The sequence below is a fragment of the Gobio gobio genome (genome assembly GCF_949357685.1).
Source record: "Gobio gobio genome assembly, chromosome: 12".
Lineage (NCBI taxonomy): Eukaryota > Metazoa > Chordata > Actinopteri > Cypriniformes > Gobionidae > Gobio > Gobio gobio.
Genome location: NC_137105.1, coordinates 40,086,404 through 40,100,991, shown reverse-complemented (window position 1 = coordinate 40,100,991; position 14,588 = coordinate 40,086,404). Strand labels below are relative to the sequence as shown.

General features: G+C 35.8%; 1 protein-coding gene across 1 annotated transcript in view; it reads left to right on the top strand.

Moving 5' to 3' along the window:
• LOC307134771 (uncharacterized protein) overlaps window positions 1–14,588 on the top strand; it is a gene marked incomplete at both ends in the record, with an annotated part of 37,849 nt that overhangs the window by 14,626 nt on the left and 8,635 nt on the right. Inside the window, 9 exons of the mRNA XM_079830768.1 lie at window positions 48–169; window positions 267–566; window positions 870–2,102; window positions 2,151–2,276; window positions 2,612–2,684; window positions 7,589–7,815; window positions 12,328–12,435; window positions 13,721–13,879; window positions 13,983–14,121. Coding sequence (XP_079686894.1) covers window positions 48–169; window positions 267–566; window positions 870–2,102; window positions 2,151–2,276; window positions 2,612–2,684; window positions 7,589–7,815; window positions 12,328–12,435; window positions 13,721–13,879; window positions 13,983–14,121 — 2,487 coding nt within the window. The remainder of the gene's footprint in view (window positions 1–47; window positions 170–266; window positions 567–869; window positions 2,103–2,150; window positions 2,277–2,611; window positions 2,685–7,588; window positions 7,816–12,327; window positions 12,436–13,720; window positions 13,880–13,982; window positions 14,122–14,588) is intronic.

The following is a 14,588-nucleotide window of genomic DNA, read 5'->3' as shown; positions in this document are numbered from 1 at the left end:
ATAGACATATGATTTTAGGTGTGTTTGTTACTGTCTGTATTTTTTAGTGCTGCTCATGGTCTTAATAAAATGTGAATGTGGGAGTGCCGGAAGAAATTTTATTGACATTCCATTTGAAACCAAGCAATACCTCATCTCCTATAGCACAGAGGGAAAAGGAAAAGACACGGTAAAAAAAATACACAGCATAATTATATTCTGAGGGAACAAATGATGGTGTAAAACACTTTTGTTGTATGTGATCATTTCCTCTGTTCCTCTTCCAGGATGTTCTTCTGATGAGCATCCCATCAAAACTCAACAATGGAAATTGTGATGGAGTAAAAATGTCCAAAGACCCTTTAAGAATGGTGGAAGCTATAAACTATAAAATCCCAATGGATGAAATTCAGGTCCCGAAATCAAACGAGTCAGTCTATAACAGTTCTAAAATGGTTGGAATGATGCAGGAGAGTGCATTTGGAGGCTTTTACTGTGATACTGACGGAGCAGGCATGGAAAACTCTTCCAGGTATCAAGCAGAACAGGTCTGGACTTATGCATTCTTTAAAGAATACTACATGCAGGTATGTTGTTATCATTATTATTGTTGTTTTTGTTGTTGTACATAGGTGTTTTAATCCGTAAAGGAATAGTTCACCTAAAAAAAAAAACGATTTTTTTTCACTCTCATGTTGCTCCAAAATATGTATGACTTTTTTGTGGAACACAAAAGACTGTTTCTGTCTATATAATGAAAGTAAATGGAAACCAAAAACACTGGATCCCACTGACTTTAATTCCACAGAAGAAATAGATTTGACATTTTTGGGTGAACTATACCTCATGAAAATACATAAAGAATTACATTTTCTTTCATTCTTTTGCAGAAAATTCGGCATATAGAAAAGTATGATATTCAGGAGGAAGGATTGAAGGAGTATGATTATGAGGGTGAAAGATCGGTTGCCGGTTCTATTGACAGCTGCAGCTACAACGAGTCCAATGATGACCTGGAGTTCTTGAACAACCTGGGTTTAAAGTTCAACACCTTGGCTGAGGTTTGTGGATTTGAACAGACTCAATCTATGTCTCAGGCTGACCCAAAAGTTAAAAATACTGTTGAGACAACACCTACCACACCTACTGAAGTATCTTCCAATCACATGACCAACACTGTTCAACCCAGTCCTGTGGAGACAACCGTTAAGTCACCTCTTGTCCAAACTCCACCTAGTCAGGGGATGGTCATACAGGCGCCTATGTACTATGGGTTCAACCAGCCAATGCAAAGCAATGTCTTCTTGTCTGAGGATGGTCTTGGGCAAGATGTTTACATAATTAATAACTCTCCAGAAGCTGACAGATTTCTGATTCAAGGTAACGGCCATGCATTTGCACATTTAGGTAGTGGACAGCAGGCCATCATTGGGGATTCTGTCTTGTACACTCAAATTGGACCTCAAAGTCCAGTCATGATTAATCAAGGTTTAGGTGAAGTTAATCATGTGGTAATCCAAAACCTTTCACCAACTCCAAACCTTGTAATGAAGCCACAGCAACAACGAGATGGAACTGGTTTGCTGCAGATGGTAAAAGTACCTGTGGGATCAGTTGTATCAGAAGAGAGCGAGCAGGGTATAGTAACTCTTCTAGACGGTTCAGTTAATGGAGGTATGGTATTAGTTGGAGGTCTAGGTCCAAATCATCGTCCCATGAGCCCTCAACCACTTTACCCAGTAAATTCTCACAATTGGAGTGAACTAGTACATATGAACCAAAGAGTAATTGATGGCTCATTTTCCAGTGCACAGAATGATGGACAAGGGACAATAACAATTCTAGGGAGTCTTGTCAATGGAGGTGATGTTTTAGTAGAAGGCCCAGGAACTCCAAACCTAGTGAGCATGCCTCAAATTTCAAATGGTCAAGTAAATAGCCAGCTATTAATAAGTGCTCCAAACATTGTATCAGGAGAAGGTGGAGTGAGCAGACTATTTGTTAGTGGCCCTTCTATTCCAGAAGGCCCTGTCAATAGAGGTAACTTATTGGTTGCAGGCCCAGGCCAGTCTCCTGTGTCCATGAGTGCAGGTACTCCAAACTCTCAAATTGCTACTGGACAGGTAAATAACAATCAGCTATTAGTAAGTGGTCCCTTCTCGAATGTTCAGAACATTGGAACAGGGGAAGGTGGACAGAATAGACCATTGGTTAATGGTCCTTCTATTCTAGAAGGTCCAATTCAGTGTCCACTTGCCATGAGTCCAGGAGCACATAGTCCAGTAGGATTGCCTCAGGTAGCAAACGTCACTAGGCACGTGCACGTGCCCCAGTAAAATCTCAAGCTTGAATTTTAACATTTTATTATATTCGTCAGTGTATCTAGATTGCTCATCCCGCAAAATAAGAAATGGATTCATATGCAACGTAGTAACCAATCAACGCTTGTAAAATGAACGCAGTTTAACAGAAAACACAAAATGATTCAGCAACTGCAGCACGCAGCAGTGCACACAGAAGTCCAGTGTTTGCAGGCAGTTGAGGTAGGCTATGAAGACATGACGAAACTAAAGTAAGTTTCTAAATAACACCGATAATCTTGTTTTGACTCAAACATTATTGGCTCCTGTAGATGGACATCAGAAATGTTTTTGCACAAAGCATGGACAGGGAAGCAGAAAAGACAGATTATAAGTTTGAAGGAGGTAAGACTTAATGAACAATCTACATTCTCACACATCAGATGAAAAAGCATCAAGTCTTATTTGCCGCGCCAGTTCCTTCGAAATGTTCCTATGGGTTTTTTTCTTTTTTACTCATTTATGAGTAAAATAAATCCTGTGGTAAACATAACTGGACGATAATTTGACGTTTTGTTCTGCCCTCCACACACTCACACCCCAAACTACCTTATCTAATTATTTATTAAAAACGTAGTAGGCCTAGGCGTTTTCACTATGGGTGCGTGTAATTTACTTTTTAGAATGAAACGTCAAAGTATAGTCAAGTTATGTTTACCACAGGCTTTATTTGCTGAGACGGCTCCCCACTTGGCTGAGGTGCACAATGGGACAAGACCGGCTTCACCATCTTGCTGTCTTATCGGTTGAGAGGGAAGAACTTTGTAAATTGAGTCAAGTGATTAACTGTTTTGCCAAAATGAAGAATAAGCGGTACAGTTTAATGTTCAAAAAATTAACCAACTTAGTTTTGACTTGGTTGGGGGAACTGGGGAATGCTTTGTTTTCTTTTAGAATAGATATGCTCTTAATTTTAGTAGTTCTCATAAAACAAAAAATATAAATATTTAATTATTCATCATCATCATTGTGAAATGTGAATCTGCAAGAAAGTTACCTCCGGTTTTATTATTTCCATATATAGTGTATGTCTTTTATGCCATAAAACATGTAAAGTATGTTGAAGTATGTTGAATCTCAACATGTTTACCTTTCCCAGTGCTTATTGCAGTGTAGGAATAGTGGGTTAAGGAAATTTGTATAGTGCATTGTGTGGCACACTTGCACACAGGAGGCTTTCAAGAAAAAAAAGCCAGTGCCCCAGTAGAGATTTATGTCTAGCAACGCCCCTGTTCCACAGTGTCCAAAGTTATGACTTCAATGGTTATGACACCAAGATCCAGAGGACATACTGTATAACAAATGGGCAACTGAATGTTTAGGAGTGTTCAATTCCCAATTTTAATACCAAAACTAATAACACAGAAACTATTTTAGGAGAATTAGAAGTACTCAATATTAAAATGACAACACTAAGTGGGTATGAGCATTTTTGAGAAATCTTAAATGTTAGCCAATAATGTTAATAAATAATGTTTTAAAAACATATTGCATTTACTTTACAAAGGGGTATTCTATTTTTACAGAGTAGATTTTAAAGAAAAGGTTAACACATTAGTCACATTTTATAAGGCAATGCATATCTTTATTACAGTTTTTCTCAGTCGCTTTGGTACATTTCTCAGATCAGAATTGAAATTCTCAAAACTACCTGTTCAATTCTCACATCATTGTGTCACTTGTGCACATCAAAAAAGCAGTTTCTCATTTCTTTGAACAAGTTGCAAATGCTTGTGTACATCCATGCAAATGATTATGCACAATTCTCTGTTGTTTTCTACATTATCAGTTGCTAATGTCATGTTGATCAAAATGTATTATAATGGGTCTCTGTTGAATTGTCTCACCCCCCACAACATTTAGGCATTAGTTCATAGCATAAGTCTTTACATGCAAAATGGTTGAACAAGTTGTCATAATATGTCAAGGATATTTCTATACATTTCCGTTAGACGTTCACATTTCCACTTTTGTTTTTCTTTTTTTTTTTTGTGCTGTGCAGTGCTGTCTTTTCCTTTCTGTATCGTAATGACATGGTCTGTCAACAAATTACAGTACAAAACAGTAAAAGCGTATATGTGAATCTTATCCAGTTTCTTGCAATCAAATTCCCACATCCACTAAGGTGTAACCTACAATTTACAATAATTGTAATCAAAACTTTAGTTTACATCAGAACATCCCTCTAGAGTACACTGTTATATTGACAACATGACTAAGCAATTTGACTGTCTTATCCGTACACAATGACACAAGGACTTTTAATTCTGATGGCACTGACATGTTCATTGACACAGATATTTACTTTTGAGAGATGAACTAAGGATTTTGAGCAAGAGACTGGCTTTTGCAGGTTATCCATGGTGTTTTGCTATTTGTACAAATTGTTTTGAGAAATGCACTTACTGTTTTGCAAATTGTGAGTTTGATTCGAGAAATGTACCAAAGCGACTGAGAAAAACTGTAACAGTAAATAATTTAACAATTCCATAACCATTCTGATTATGTAGCATTCAAATGTATTGTAAAGCTTTTATGAAGCCACGACTGTGGTTTAATACAATGTGATAATAAACTGTGAAGTTACGGAGTTTGTTAGATGGCCATGTTGTCTTGTGCATGTTAATAAAGTATCTTTTTTCCCCCAGTACCTTCAAAATGACTCTCCTCAGTCATCAATTCCAATCATTACCACAGGTTTAATGAGAATTCAAGCTTTTTTCTAATTACGTGAAAGCTGTTACCTCTGTTGTTTATTTATGGCTAGAGTGATATTTTGTGATTCACACCATCTAGTGGTGTGAAACTGTATTGATGTTTTGGTAACACTCAACAATAAGGTTCATTAGTTAACATTAGTTAACTACATTAGTTAGCATGCACTAATAATGAACTGCAAATATAAAGCATTTACTAATGCATTATTAAAATCTTGATAGCATTAGCTAATGCACTGTGAACTAACATTAACAAACCATGAACAGCTGTTTTTTATTAACTAACGTTAACAAAGATTAACTAATGCTGAACAGAGGTGTTGTTCATGGTTACATGTTAACTAATGCATTACCTAATGTTAACTAATACAACCTTATTGTAAAGTTCCCACAAAGGTGTTTCCTTTTTGTGTATATTTTGCTTGGGGCAGACTGCATTTCGGTGAGAGGTGCAGCGAAGGAACTTGTAGGGCAGGTGAATTCTCAAAGCTCTTTGAAATGTTGCCACTATGTTTAGTGGAACCGAAACATATTTAGACACTTACTGGTAAGCTACATTATATCAAAATATCACACCACGTGCCATATTCAAACAAAAGATTTCACAAAAAGTGGTTTGTCAGATTCCAAATGTTTTTTAGTTTTTTACATGTGTAAATGTCCGTAGATGTGAAGAACTACACCTGTGGTTACTCTGCTAGGTCACAGGGACTTCATGCCTGCAGCCACTAAAAATCACCTTGCTTAAAATTCATAGAAAAAGGACTCCAAAAAGTTAGAAACATTTGGTTTCAATTTTGCTATCTATGCCATGAAATGTATTTTTGGGGACGGCATTTCATGTTCCTGCACTCTTGTACAACTTGTAGCCCTACACATACAGGGAGTGCAGAATTATTAGGCACGTTGATTTTCTGATCATATTTTTTTCCAGGCACATTTGACCAATTCCAAACCACAGTAATCCTAATAACTACTATTGATTTAGTATTTAATAATGTATAAGTGATATATAATTGTTCATGAAGGCTGGAAATGAAAAACACCTTATATTCAGGTGTGCAGAATTATTAGGCATGTTTTCTTTTACAGATAAATTGAGCCAAAAAAGAGATTTAACTCAGACTGAAAAGTCAAAAAGTATTAAATGCCCATGAGAAGGATGCAATACTAATGCAATACTAGACATTGCAGTTAAGGCATGACCATTGGACAGTGAAATGCTCGTTGGGTCAGCAGGGTCAGACAAAAACATGTGGCGGAGAAAAGACACCTGTTAACTGCAAAAGAATTAAGAATTAAGGTGAAGAATTAAGGGTGAAACCATCAGGAACCCTTTAGTCTCCAGCGCCACCATTTTCCAGAGCTGCAACCTACCTGGAGTCTCCAGAAGTGCAAGGTGTCAGGATCTCAGAGACTTCAGTTAGGTAAAGAATCCTAAAAAATGACCCCCACTAGATAAGAATCACAAGCTGAAGTGTTGGACAGATAGGTTGAGAGTGACTCTTGAAGGACCAGCACCACATCCTCTAGTACCACTGTTTGAAGAATTAATCTTCCAGAATCTGGCAGTACGTTTTGGGAGTTCATTTTAGTCCATCCTGAAGTCCGTTTTGCAGAGATGGACTAAAAATGAACTCCCAAAACGTACTGCCAGATTCTGGAAGATGAATTCTTCAAACAGTGGTACTAGAGGATGTGGTGCTGGTCCTTCAAGAGTCACTCTCAACCTATCTGTCCATAAAGCCTATAAAAAAACCTTCTTCATGTATTTTACAACACTTCAGCTTGTGATTCTTATCTAGTGGGGGTCATTTTTTAGGATTCTTTACCTAACTGAAGTCTCTGAGATCCTGACACCTTGCACTTCTGGAGACTCCAGGTAGGTTGCAGCTTTGGAAAATGGTGGCGCTGGAGACTAAAGGGTTCCTGATGGTTTCACCCTTAATTCTTCACCTTAATTCTTAATTCTTTTGCAGTTAACAGGTGTCTTTTCTTCACCACCTGTTTTTGTCAGATCCTGCTGACCCAACGAGCATTTCACTGTCCAATGGTCATGCCTTAACTGCAATGTCTAGTATTGCATTAGTATTGCATCCTTCTCATGGGCATTTAATACTTTTTGACTTTTCAGTCTGAGTTAAATCTCTTTTTTGGCTCAATTTATCTGTAAAAGAAAACATGCCTAATAATTCTGCACACCTGAATATAAGGTGATTTTCATTTCCAGCCTTCATGAACAATTATATATCACTTATACATTATTAAATACTAAATCAATAGTAGTTATTAGGATTACTGTGGTTTGGAATTGGTCAAATGTGCCTGGAAAAAAAATATGATCAGAAAATCAACGTGCCTAATAATTCTGCACTTCCTGTACAGCTGTCACAGTCACTATTTCTTTTTACAGTTTAAATCTGTTGTATCAGCTTTTTCGTGCACAATGTGAATAAAAGTGAAGGGTGGAAGAGAGAGAGGTGGTAGTGGGCTCCTCCACAGCAGAAAACTCTCACGCTTGGGTGTGTACAGGAGAAAGTGTTTCAGATGCCCCACCCAAAAAGTGGTCAGAAACCTCCCCCCCACTTCCAACCCTCTACTCAAGCCCTCTACACAAGCACAGCTCTGATCAACAGATCAGGGCTGAAAGAGAAGAAGGACCGGAGAAGATCCGAGAAACAAGGACTGACCGCTTACATCTGACCTACAGCTGTCATGTCTCCCATCTGGCTTGGACGAATGTGTTTGATCCTGCTGCTGTGCAGGATTGTGGTGAGTGACACTGAATCAACAGGTGTTTGGCGTCAAATACATGAATTGATTACCCTCGATTTGGTTTCTTTCGCTCACATTTAAGCAAATGTAATTATTACAGATAATGAAAAAAAAACACTTGTGTTATTACTATACTCACTTCACACACTTGTGCTTTTGATCACACTTACTCTTAAAACAGTTTTTCTTCACCAAAACAAAAAAACTATATATTTTTTCAAAGCTTTTGCATGAGATTATACCAAGTTAAATGGGTAGAAATTTGGTCTGATCAGTTCTCAGAAGACAAGTCTATTGTGTTTATATTGATATATACCTTTATATGTAAAGTAAGCAATTATATCATCAAATGAGTATCATAATAGTCACTAATTGTTGAGGCCTAATTGTTATCTTAACTACTTGCAGGGAGAGGTATCTACCACTTATTGCAGTAATATAAAAATGCCTGTGGGCAGCATGGTTTCAAGTTTAAACTTGCACTCTGTGCTACAGCAGCAGATTCTTATAGTAGACAGAAAAAATAGGCATTATGCCTACCTCAGCAAGTACTATGTGTACTTGTTCAGTTTACAGTAAAGAGGAAAGGTTTACAGTACATATGTGTTTGTATGTATATGTGTATATATAGTTTTCCAATTCTGTTCATTCGAAAAAGAAGTTTATTCAAGTGTGCTATTAGCACTGTAAAACATAATAAGTTGACTTTACTTAGAAAAAGTGAGGAAACCGATTGCCTTTAAATTTTCAAATAAAGCAGCGTATTATTTTTTTGTCGGCAAAACTTAACAAAATTTGTACAGAAAACTTGTTAATGAAGTATAATTAACTCAAAATTATTAGTTATGTTAACTTGTTATTAGTGCTCACATTACTAGGAAAATATTAGGAAACCGATTGCCTTAAAATTCTCAAGTAAGCTGAACTTAAAAAAATAAGTGAAGACAAAAAGCAACAACTGAACTCCATTCAACACTTATTTATTACTTATCAATAGTATACAGGTACTACACTGTAAAAACAATTAAGTAAGCATTACCTAATTGCATTAAGCTGTTCTTACTTAAACCGTTTAAGTTTTGTCAACTTAATTCTATCTGGGATCTGAGGAAGTGTAATCCCAGAGTGCATTGTGGCATGAATAAATTAATTGCTTCGTTTTACTATTTTTAGCTTTATTTTACTATTTGTCTTTTGTCAGTATAATAATGACAGCAAGTAAAGTAGTAAAGGTCATAATAATAATAAAAAAAAAATTAAAAAAAAATCCTTGTTACCATTTTTGTGTTTTGCATGCTGAATGTTGATGTGTGTGTGTGACACACTCAAGCATGGTCACATAATATTGTGACAAATATAGAGGAATTATATCAACTCAATTAAAAGGTTATGCCATGAATATTAGCAAAAATAGTGTTAAAAGATCATTATTTGACATTAAATATAGTTATGTTGTATATCATTAATGGACAAATATGTTATATATATATTACTTCCCTTCTTTTGAAATCATACAAATATGATTTCTTGTTGCATTGCTGCATTAATAGGAAGTTAATTACTATAATATGAATGAAGTTCCAAGTGTCCAACCAAATGGGACACTGATCTTCATCATGGTGACCGGAAGTGGAGGAAATGACTGATAAGTCTATACAAAATTGCACCTCCTCAAAAACACTTTGCCCGTCTGCCTGCTTGTTTTTTTGCTTTGGCAAAATGGTACTGAAACAAGTCAAGTAGGCTAATGTTTACTTGAGTTTTCTAAGTAACGAAGGCATAGCATACAAATAGTTCAGATTACTTAATTTTTTTAAGTAAGCTCAACAAATTATTGGACATTAAGTAAAGTTTACTAAAAAAGTCTTAGTAAGAACAACTGTTGGATTTTGCAGTGTAGGCCCATACTTCTTTTAAACTAAATATAGGAAAGTATACTTTTAAATCTCCTTTTTATGTACTTCTCAGAAATATACTTAACATTAAACTTAAGTATACTTGACTTATACCGACAGAAAAGTCTATTTGGCTTATACATGTACTCAATCTTTTGTAAAAATCCAACAGTTGTTCTTACGAAGACTTTTTTAGTAAACTTTACTTAATGTCCAATAATTTGTTTAACTTACTTAAAACAATTAAGTAATCTGAACTATTTGCATGCTATGCCTTCGTTACTTAGAAAACTCAAGTAAAAATTATACTTGACTGGTTTGAGTACCATTTTGCCAAAGAAAAAAACAAGCAGGCGGGCAAAGTGTTTTTGAGGTGGGGCCATTTTTTATAGACTTTTCACTCATTTCCTCAACTTCCTCTCACCATAAATGTGATTAGTGTTCCCTTTGGTTGGGCACTTGAAACTTCTTTCATATTATAGTAATTAACTTCCTATTAATGCAGCAAGAATTCATAGTTGTATGACTTCAAATGAAGGAAAGTAATATATATTTGTCCATTAATGATATATAACAGAATTATATTTCATGTCAAGTAATGATCTTTTTTTTTTAATTGCTAATATTTATGGCATAACCTTTTAGGGTTGATATCATCCCTCTATATTTGTGACAATAGCAATTGACCATGCATGAGTGAGTCACACACAGACTTCAACATTCAGCATGCAAAACACAACAGTGGTAACAAGGATTTATTTTTATTTTTATTATTAATAAGACTGTTACTATTTTATTTGCTGTTGTTATTGTGGTTATACTGACAAAAGACAAATAGTAAATAAAGCCAAAAATAGTAAAATTAAGCAATTAATTTATTCATACCGCAATGCAAAGAGTACACTTCCTCAGATCACAGATAGAATTACGTTGACAAAATTTAAACGGTTTAAGTAAGAACAACTTAATGCAATTAAGTAAAGCTTACTTGATTGAATTAAGGCAACGAGTTTGCACAATTTAATTAAGTAAACTGTACAAATTAGTTTTTACAGTGCAGATATACTTAAAAGTATAATTAAGTATTCTAAGTGTACTTGGCTCGTGGTTGTGTTTAATCTTTTGATTGAGTAGCTTATTAAATACTTTTCCCACATATTTTACACACTGTCTTAAAAATGTACATAGTTTATAAAGAAAACAGATATGTTATGTAATTCTGAGTAGCTATCTGAATTTGCGAGTCCACTGGTAGTGTACATAGGAATTTACTTCAAATCTAGGAATTTACTTTCCTCGCCATTGACTGAATTTTCCGGCTATACATGTTTTCACTCTTATGTTTTTTTATTACGCATCTTCTGAAAGAGTATAGAATCTCTGGATCAAAACGGAGTGATAGAAGCATTGATTATGCAAATGTAAAACAATGCGGTCATAAAATGTTAAACAGTATATAAATCAAAACTGCCTGCCGAATAAAATGTCGAACTTAGAGGAAACAACCGTGAAGCTTTGGGGGTGTTGATGGACTCAATCTACTCCATCTGTGTTTTGACCATCGTTCTGAATCCCATCCGGACGTAGTCTTTGACAAAAATGCAATTCTCGCCTTTTTGTTTAAAATGTTGCTTTTTTATGAAACTTACCCACATTCAAGGCCGCCCACCCTCTCTCCCTCCGGCATATTCACACGTTTGCATTAAAAAGGCAGCAATTTTTCAGCAGTCAACTCTTGTGCACGCCCTCAGTAACTAAAAAGTGAATCAAATTGAGTTCTAATGTTGTTTGTGGATTTTCTCTGGTCTCTGTCTCGACTCGGACTCAACCTACTCTGAACTCTGTGTTGACTCGGACTCAAATGAGCTGATCTCGCTACAACACTTACTTAAAGTTTACTACTGTTACACTTAAACGTATACTTTTATACTAAAAAGTGGGCTAATTTTAATCGTGTGGGGGTTTTTTTCCCCTCCATGTCTTTTAAATTTTCTATAATGAAATAGCCGGTAAAATAAAGGCTTTTTAATAATTTGAAGAAGAGTGCCTTGGATTTTCCTTTTTCCACATTCATTACTTAAGTATACTTCATAAAATTAACTTCAAGAATACTTCGAATACTTACTTTCGTAAGGTTATGCACGAATACCGTTGACACATCTGGTATGCCATGGCAGGTCATAAATAATTCTCTAAAGCATTTACAAGCATAGAGAGCAAGTTAACTGCTTTCACAGAATGTACACCAGTGCTCCAATAGTCCACAATACGTGGTTGTAAGTGTTTACACACTTGGATCTGCATTTGGATATATTTTTAATCAACATCAACAGTTGCCAACCATAAACATAAAAGTGACGTGACTTGTGATGAAATAGTCCCTAAAATGTATAAAATAAAAAATCCCAAAGATCTTCACATGAATTGTAGGATTATTCTCTATTTTGATTACCAGACGATTTTAGTAAAGATCAAATTATTATTTTTTCATATATGAAATAATTAATAATACCGAATGTATGGTTAACGAAGTAGGCCTATTGTCAGTGCAATGGATATGTACTTAATGTCGTACATTCTGAAACAAATCTATTTTTTCAGGCGTCAAGAACCAGCAGCAGATCTAATCGAAGGAAACGAGAGTGGATTCTTCCACCAACAAGACTGTCTGAGAATGTTGACTACACAAAAGAGGAATTTGTGGCAAAAGTAAGGTTATTACAGGTTCTTCTTTTTTTCCTGCACAAAAAACAACATATATGTTTTGCATATGCTTGCACTGGGTGGTTCTAATGTCAGTCTTTTCTTGTTTGTGGTATCATATCGTTAGCCTCATAGCATAATTGCCCAGATCATATTTCAATGTGTTTGGACTTAGGCAATTATGCTATGAGGCTAACGATATGTAAAACTTGAGATCTGGATCTACTGGTTCTTAAAGCTTCACTTTTTGACCTGTTTCAAGCTGCCCTACATATCACTCAATATATCCTCCTGAGACCCACCAAAACAAAAGCTGAAAGAAAAAGCATTACATTTTTAAAACATTTATTTTAGTTATATTATTTTATATTTGCATACACTTAAATGTTAGATGTTAAAGCAAAAGTAGTTAGGCCTGCTTGTTTTGTATGTTGCCTTAAAGTTGAAATGGTGTTGAAATGGTATTGCAATTGTTGAAATGGTATTGCAATTCTTTTCTTCCCTGGCGTAGGCCTATATCTGAGTGAAACTTCTCGAACAAGAAAAAATGTGGGGCGGGACTTGATTTTGTCAATTGGGAATTGATTGGATGGTTGTGGTTTCGATCTCTTGTGAGTAGGTGTGTTCGACTTGAAGTGGCACTGCGCCAAAGCCTGCAACATTACCCGAAAAAAGCATAATGCTGAGATATGCAGGGAAGAAGACAAGAGGCCATTTTTTCACACTGGGGCTGGGTTTAAGTCAAATTTTTGTGTCCTTCCCTCGCTAACTTCCCTCCGTCTCGTTTACCTGGATGTATGTCATTGCTTACATTGCACGCATGACCACTACTGGAGGAATCCTTTCAATGGGTTTACATGATACGCCCTAAGCCATTGATCACTTGGATTTTTCACTTTTTTCCTTATAAATTTGTCTATGCATCATTCTATAGGCCTGTATGTATGCTTGGGCTGTTAAAAAATTATATAAACAAATGTTAAATATATTAAATATAATATATTAAATAATAGACAAATGAAAATGATAACAATACAATAAAATATCAATACAATAAAATACAATTCCAGAATATCGGCGGAAGAAGTATGTCATCCGGGTACTTTTTGCCTACTCTTTTATGAGTACTGTGAATTCGGACATACTCATTTTGTCACATACTGTTTTTCACTTAATTTATAGTAGGGAAGTATGCAATTTAGATTCTGATTTTAAGTCTGGTCAGTTTTGCTAATGTGACACATTTAAATACTCAATATTCACTGGTATTCTCAATATTGTCTTTTTTTAGATCCGGTCTGATAAAGATATTAACTGGCAGATGGTGGAATATCGACTTAAAGGTTATGGTGCTGACAAGGCACCATACAATTTGTTTGTAATCAATCCTGAGAATGGCTTTGTTAGGGTCACCGGCCTGCTGGACAGAGAGAAAATATCCCTATACAATGTGAGTTGTGACACAGGTTTGAGTAATATGTTTCATGAAATGATGATTGACATAATGAAGTCCTTGAAAAACACATATTTTCTTATTTTTCTCTTCTGTATAGCTGACTGGCATGGCAAGTTTCCGTAACGGAACGATAGCTGAAGAAAGCATTGTGCTGAAGATTAAAGTTGAGGATCAGAATGATAACACACCAATATTCCAATCACAAAGGGGATCTGTGAAGGAAAGCAGTAAGATCGGTGGGTTGCATTCATTTATTACATTTTACATTTACATTTATGCATTTAGCAGACGCTTTTATCCAAAGCGACTTACAACTTGGGGGTACACGAAGCGATTGGTGATGAAGAGTCGAGTAAGCGCAACAACTGCCTGAAATACTGAGACCGTGTACATTGCTCAGTATAGCACAAACTATTGTAGGGAGGGAAAAAAGGGGGAGAAAGAGGAAAGGAAAGTTGTTTTTTTTTTTTTTTTTTTATGAGGTTAAGTGGTCACAGAAGAGCTGAGTTTTTAGTTGACTTTTGAATGTTGTCAATGATTCTGCGTTTCGGATGGCGTTGGGAAGATCGTTCCACCAGCTGGGAACGTTGAATGAAAATGTTCTGGAAAGGGATTTTTTGCCTCTCTGTGATGGTACCACAAGCCGTCGCTCCTTAGCTGAGCGAAGGCTTCTGGTGGGGGTGTGGATTTGTAGAATCGAGTC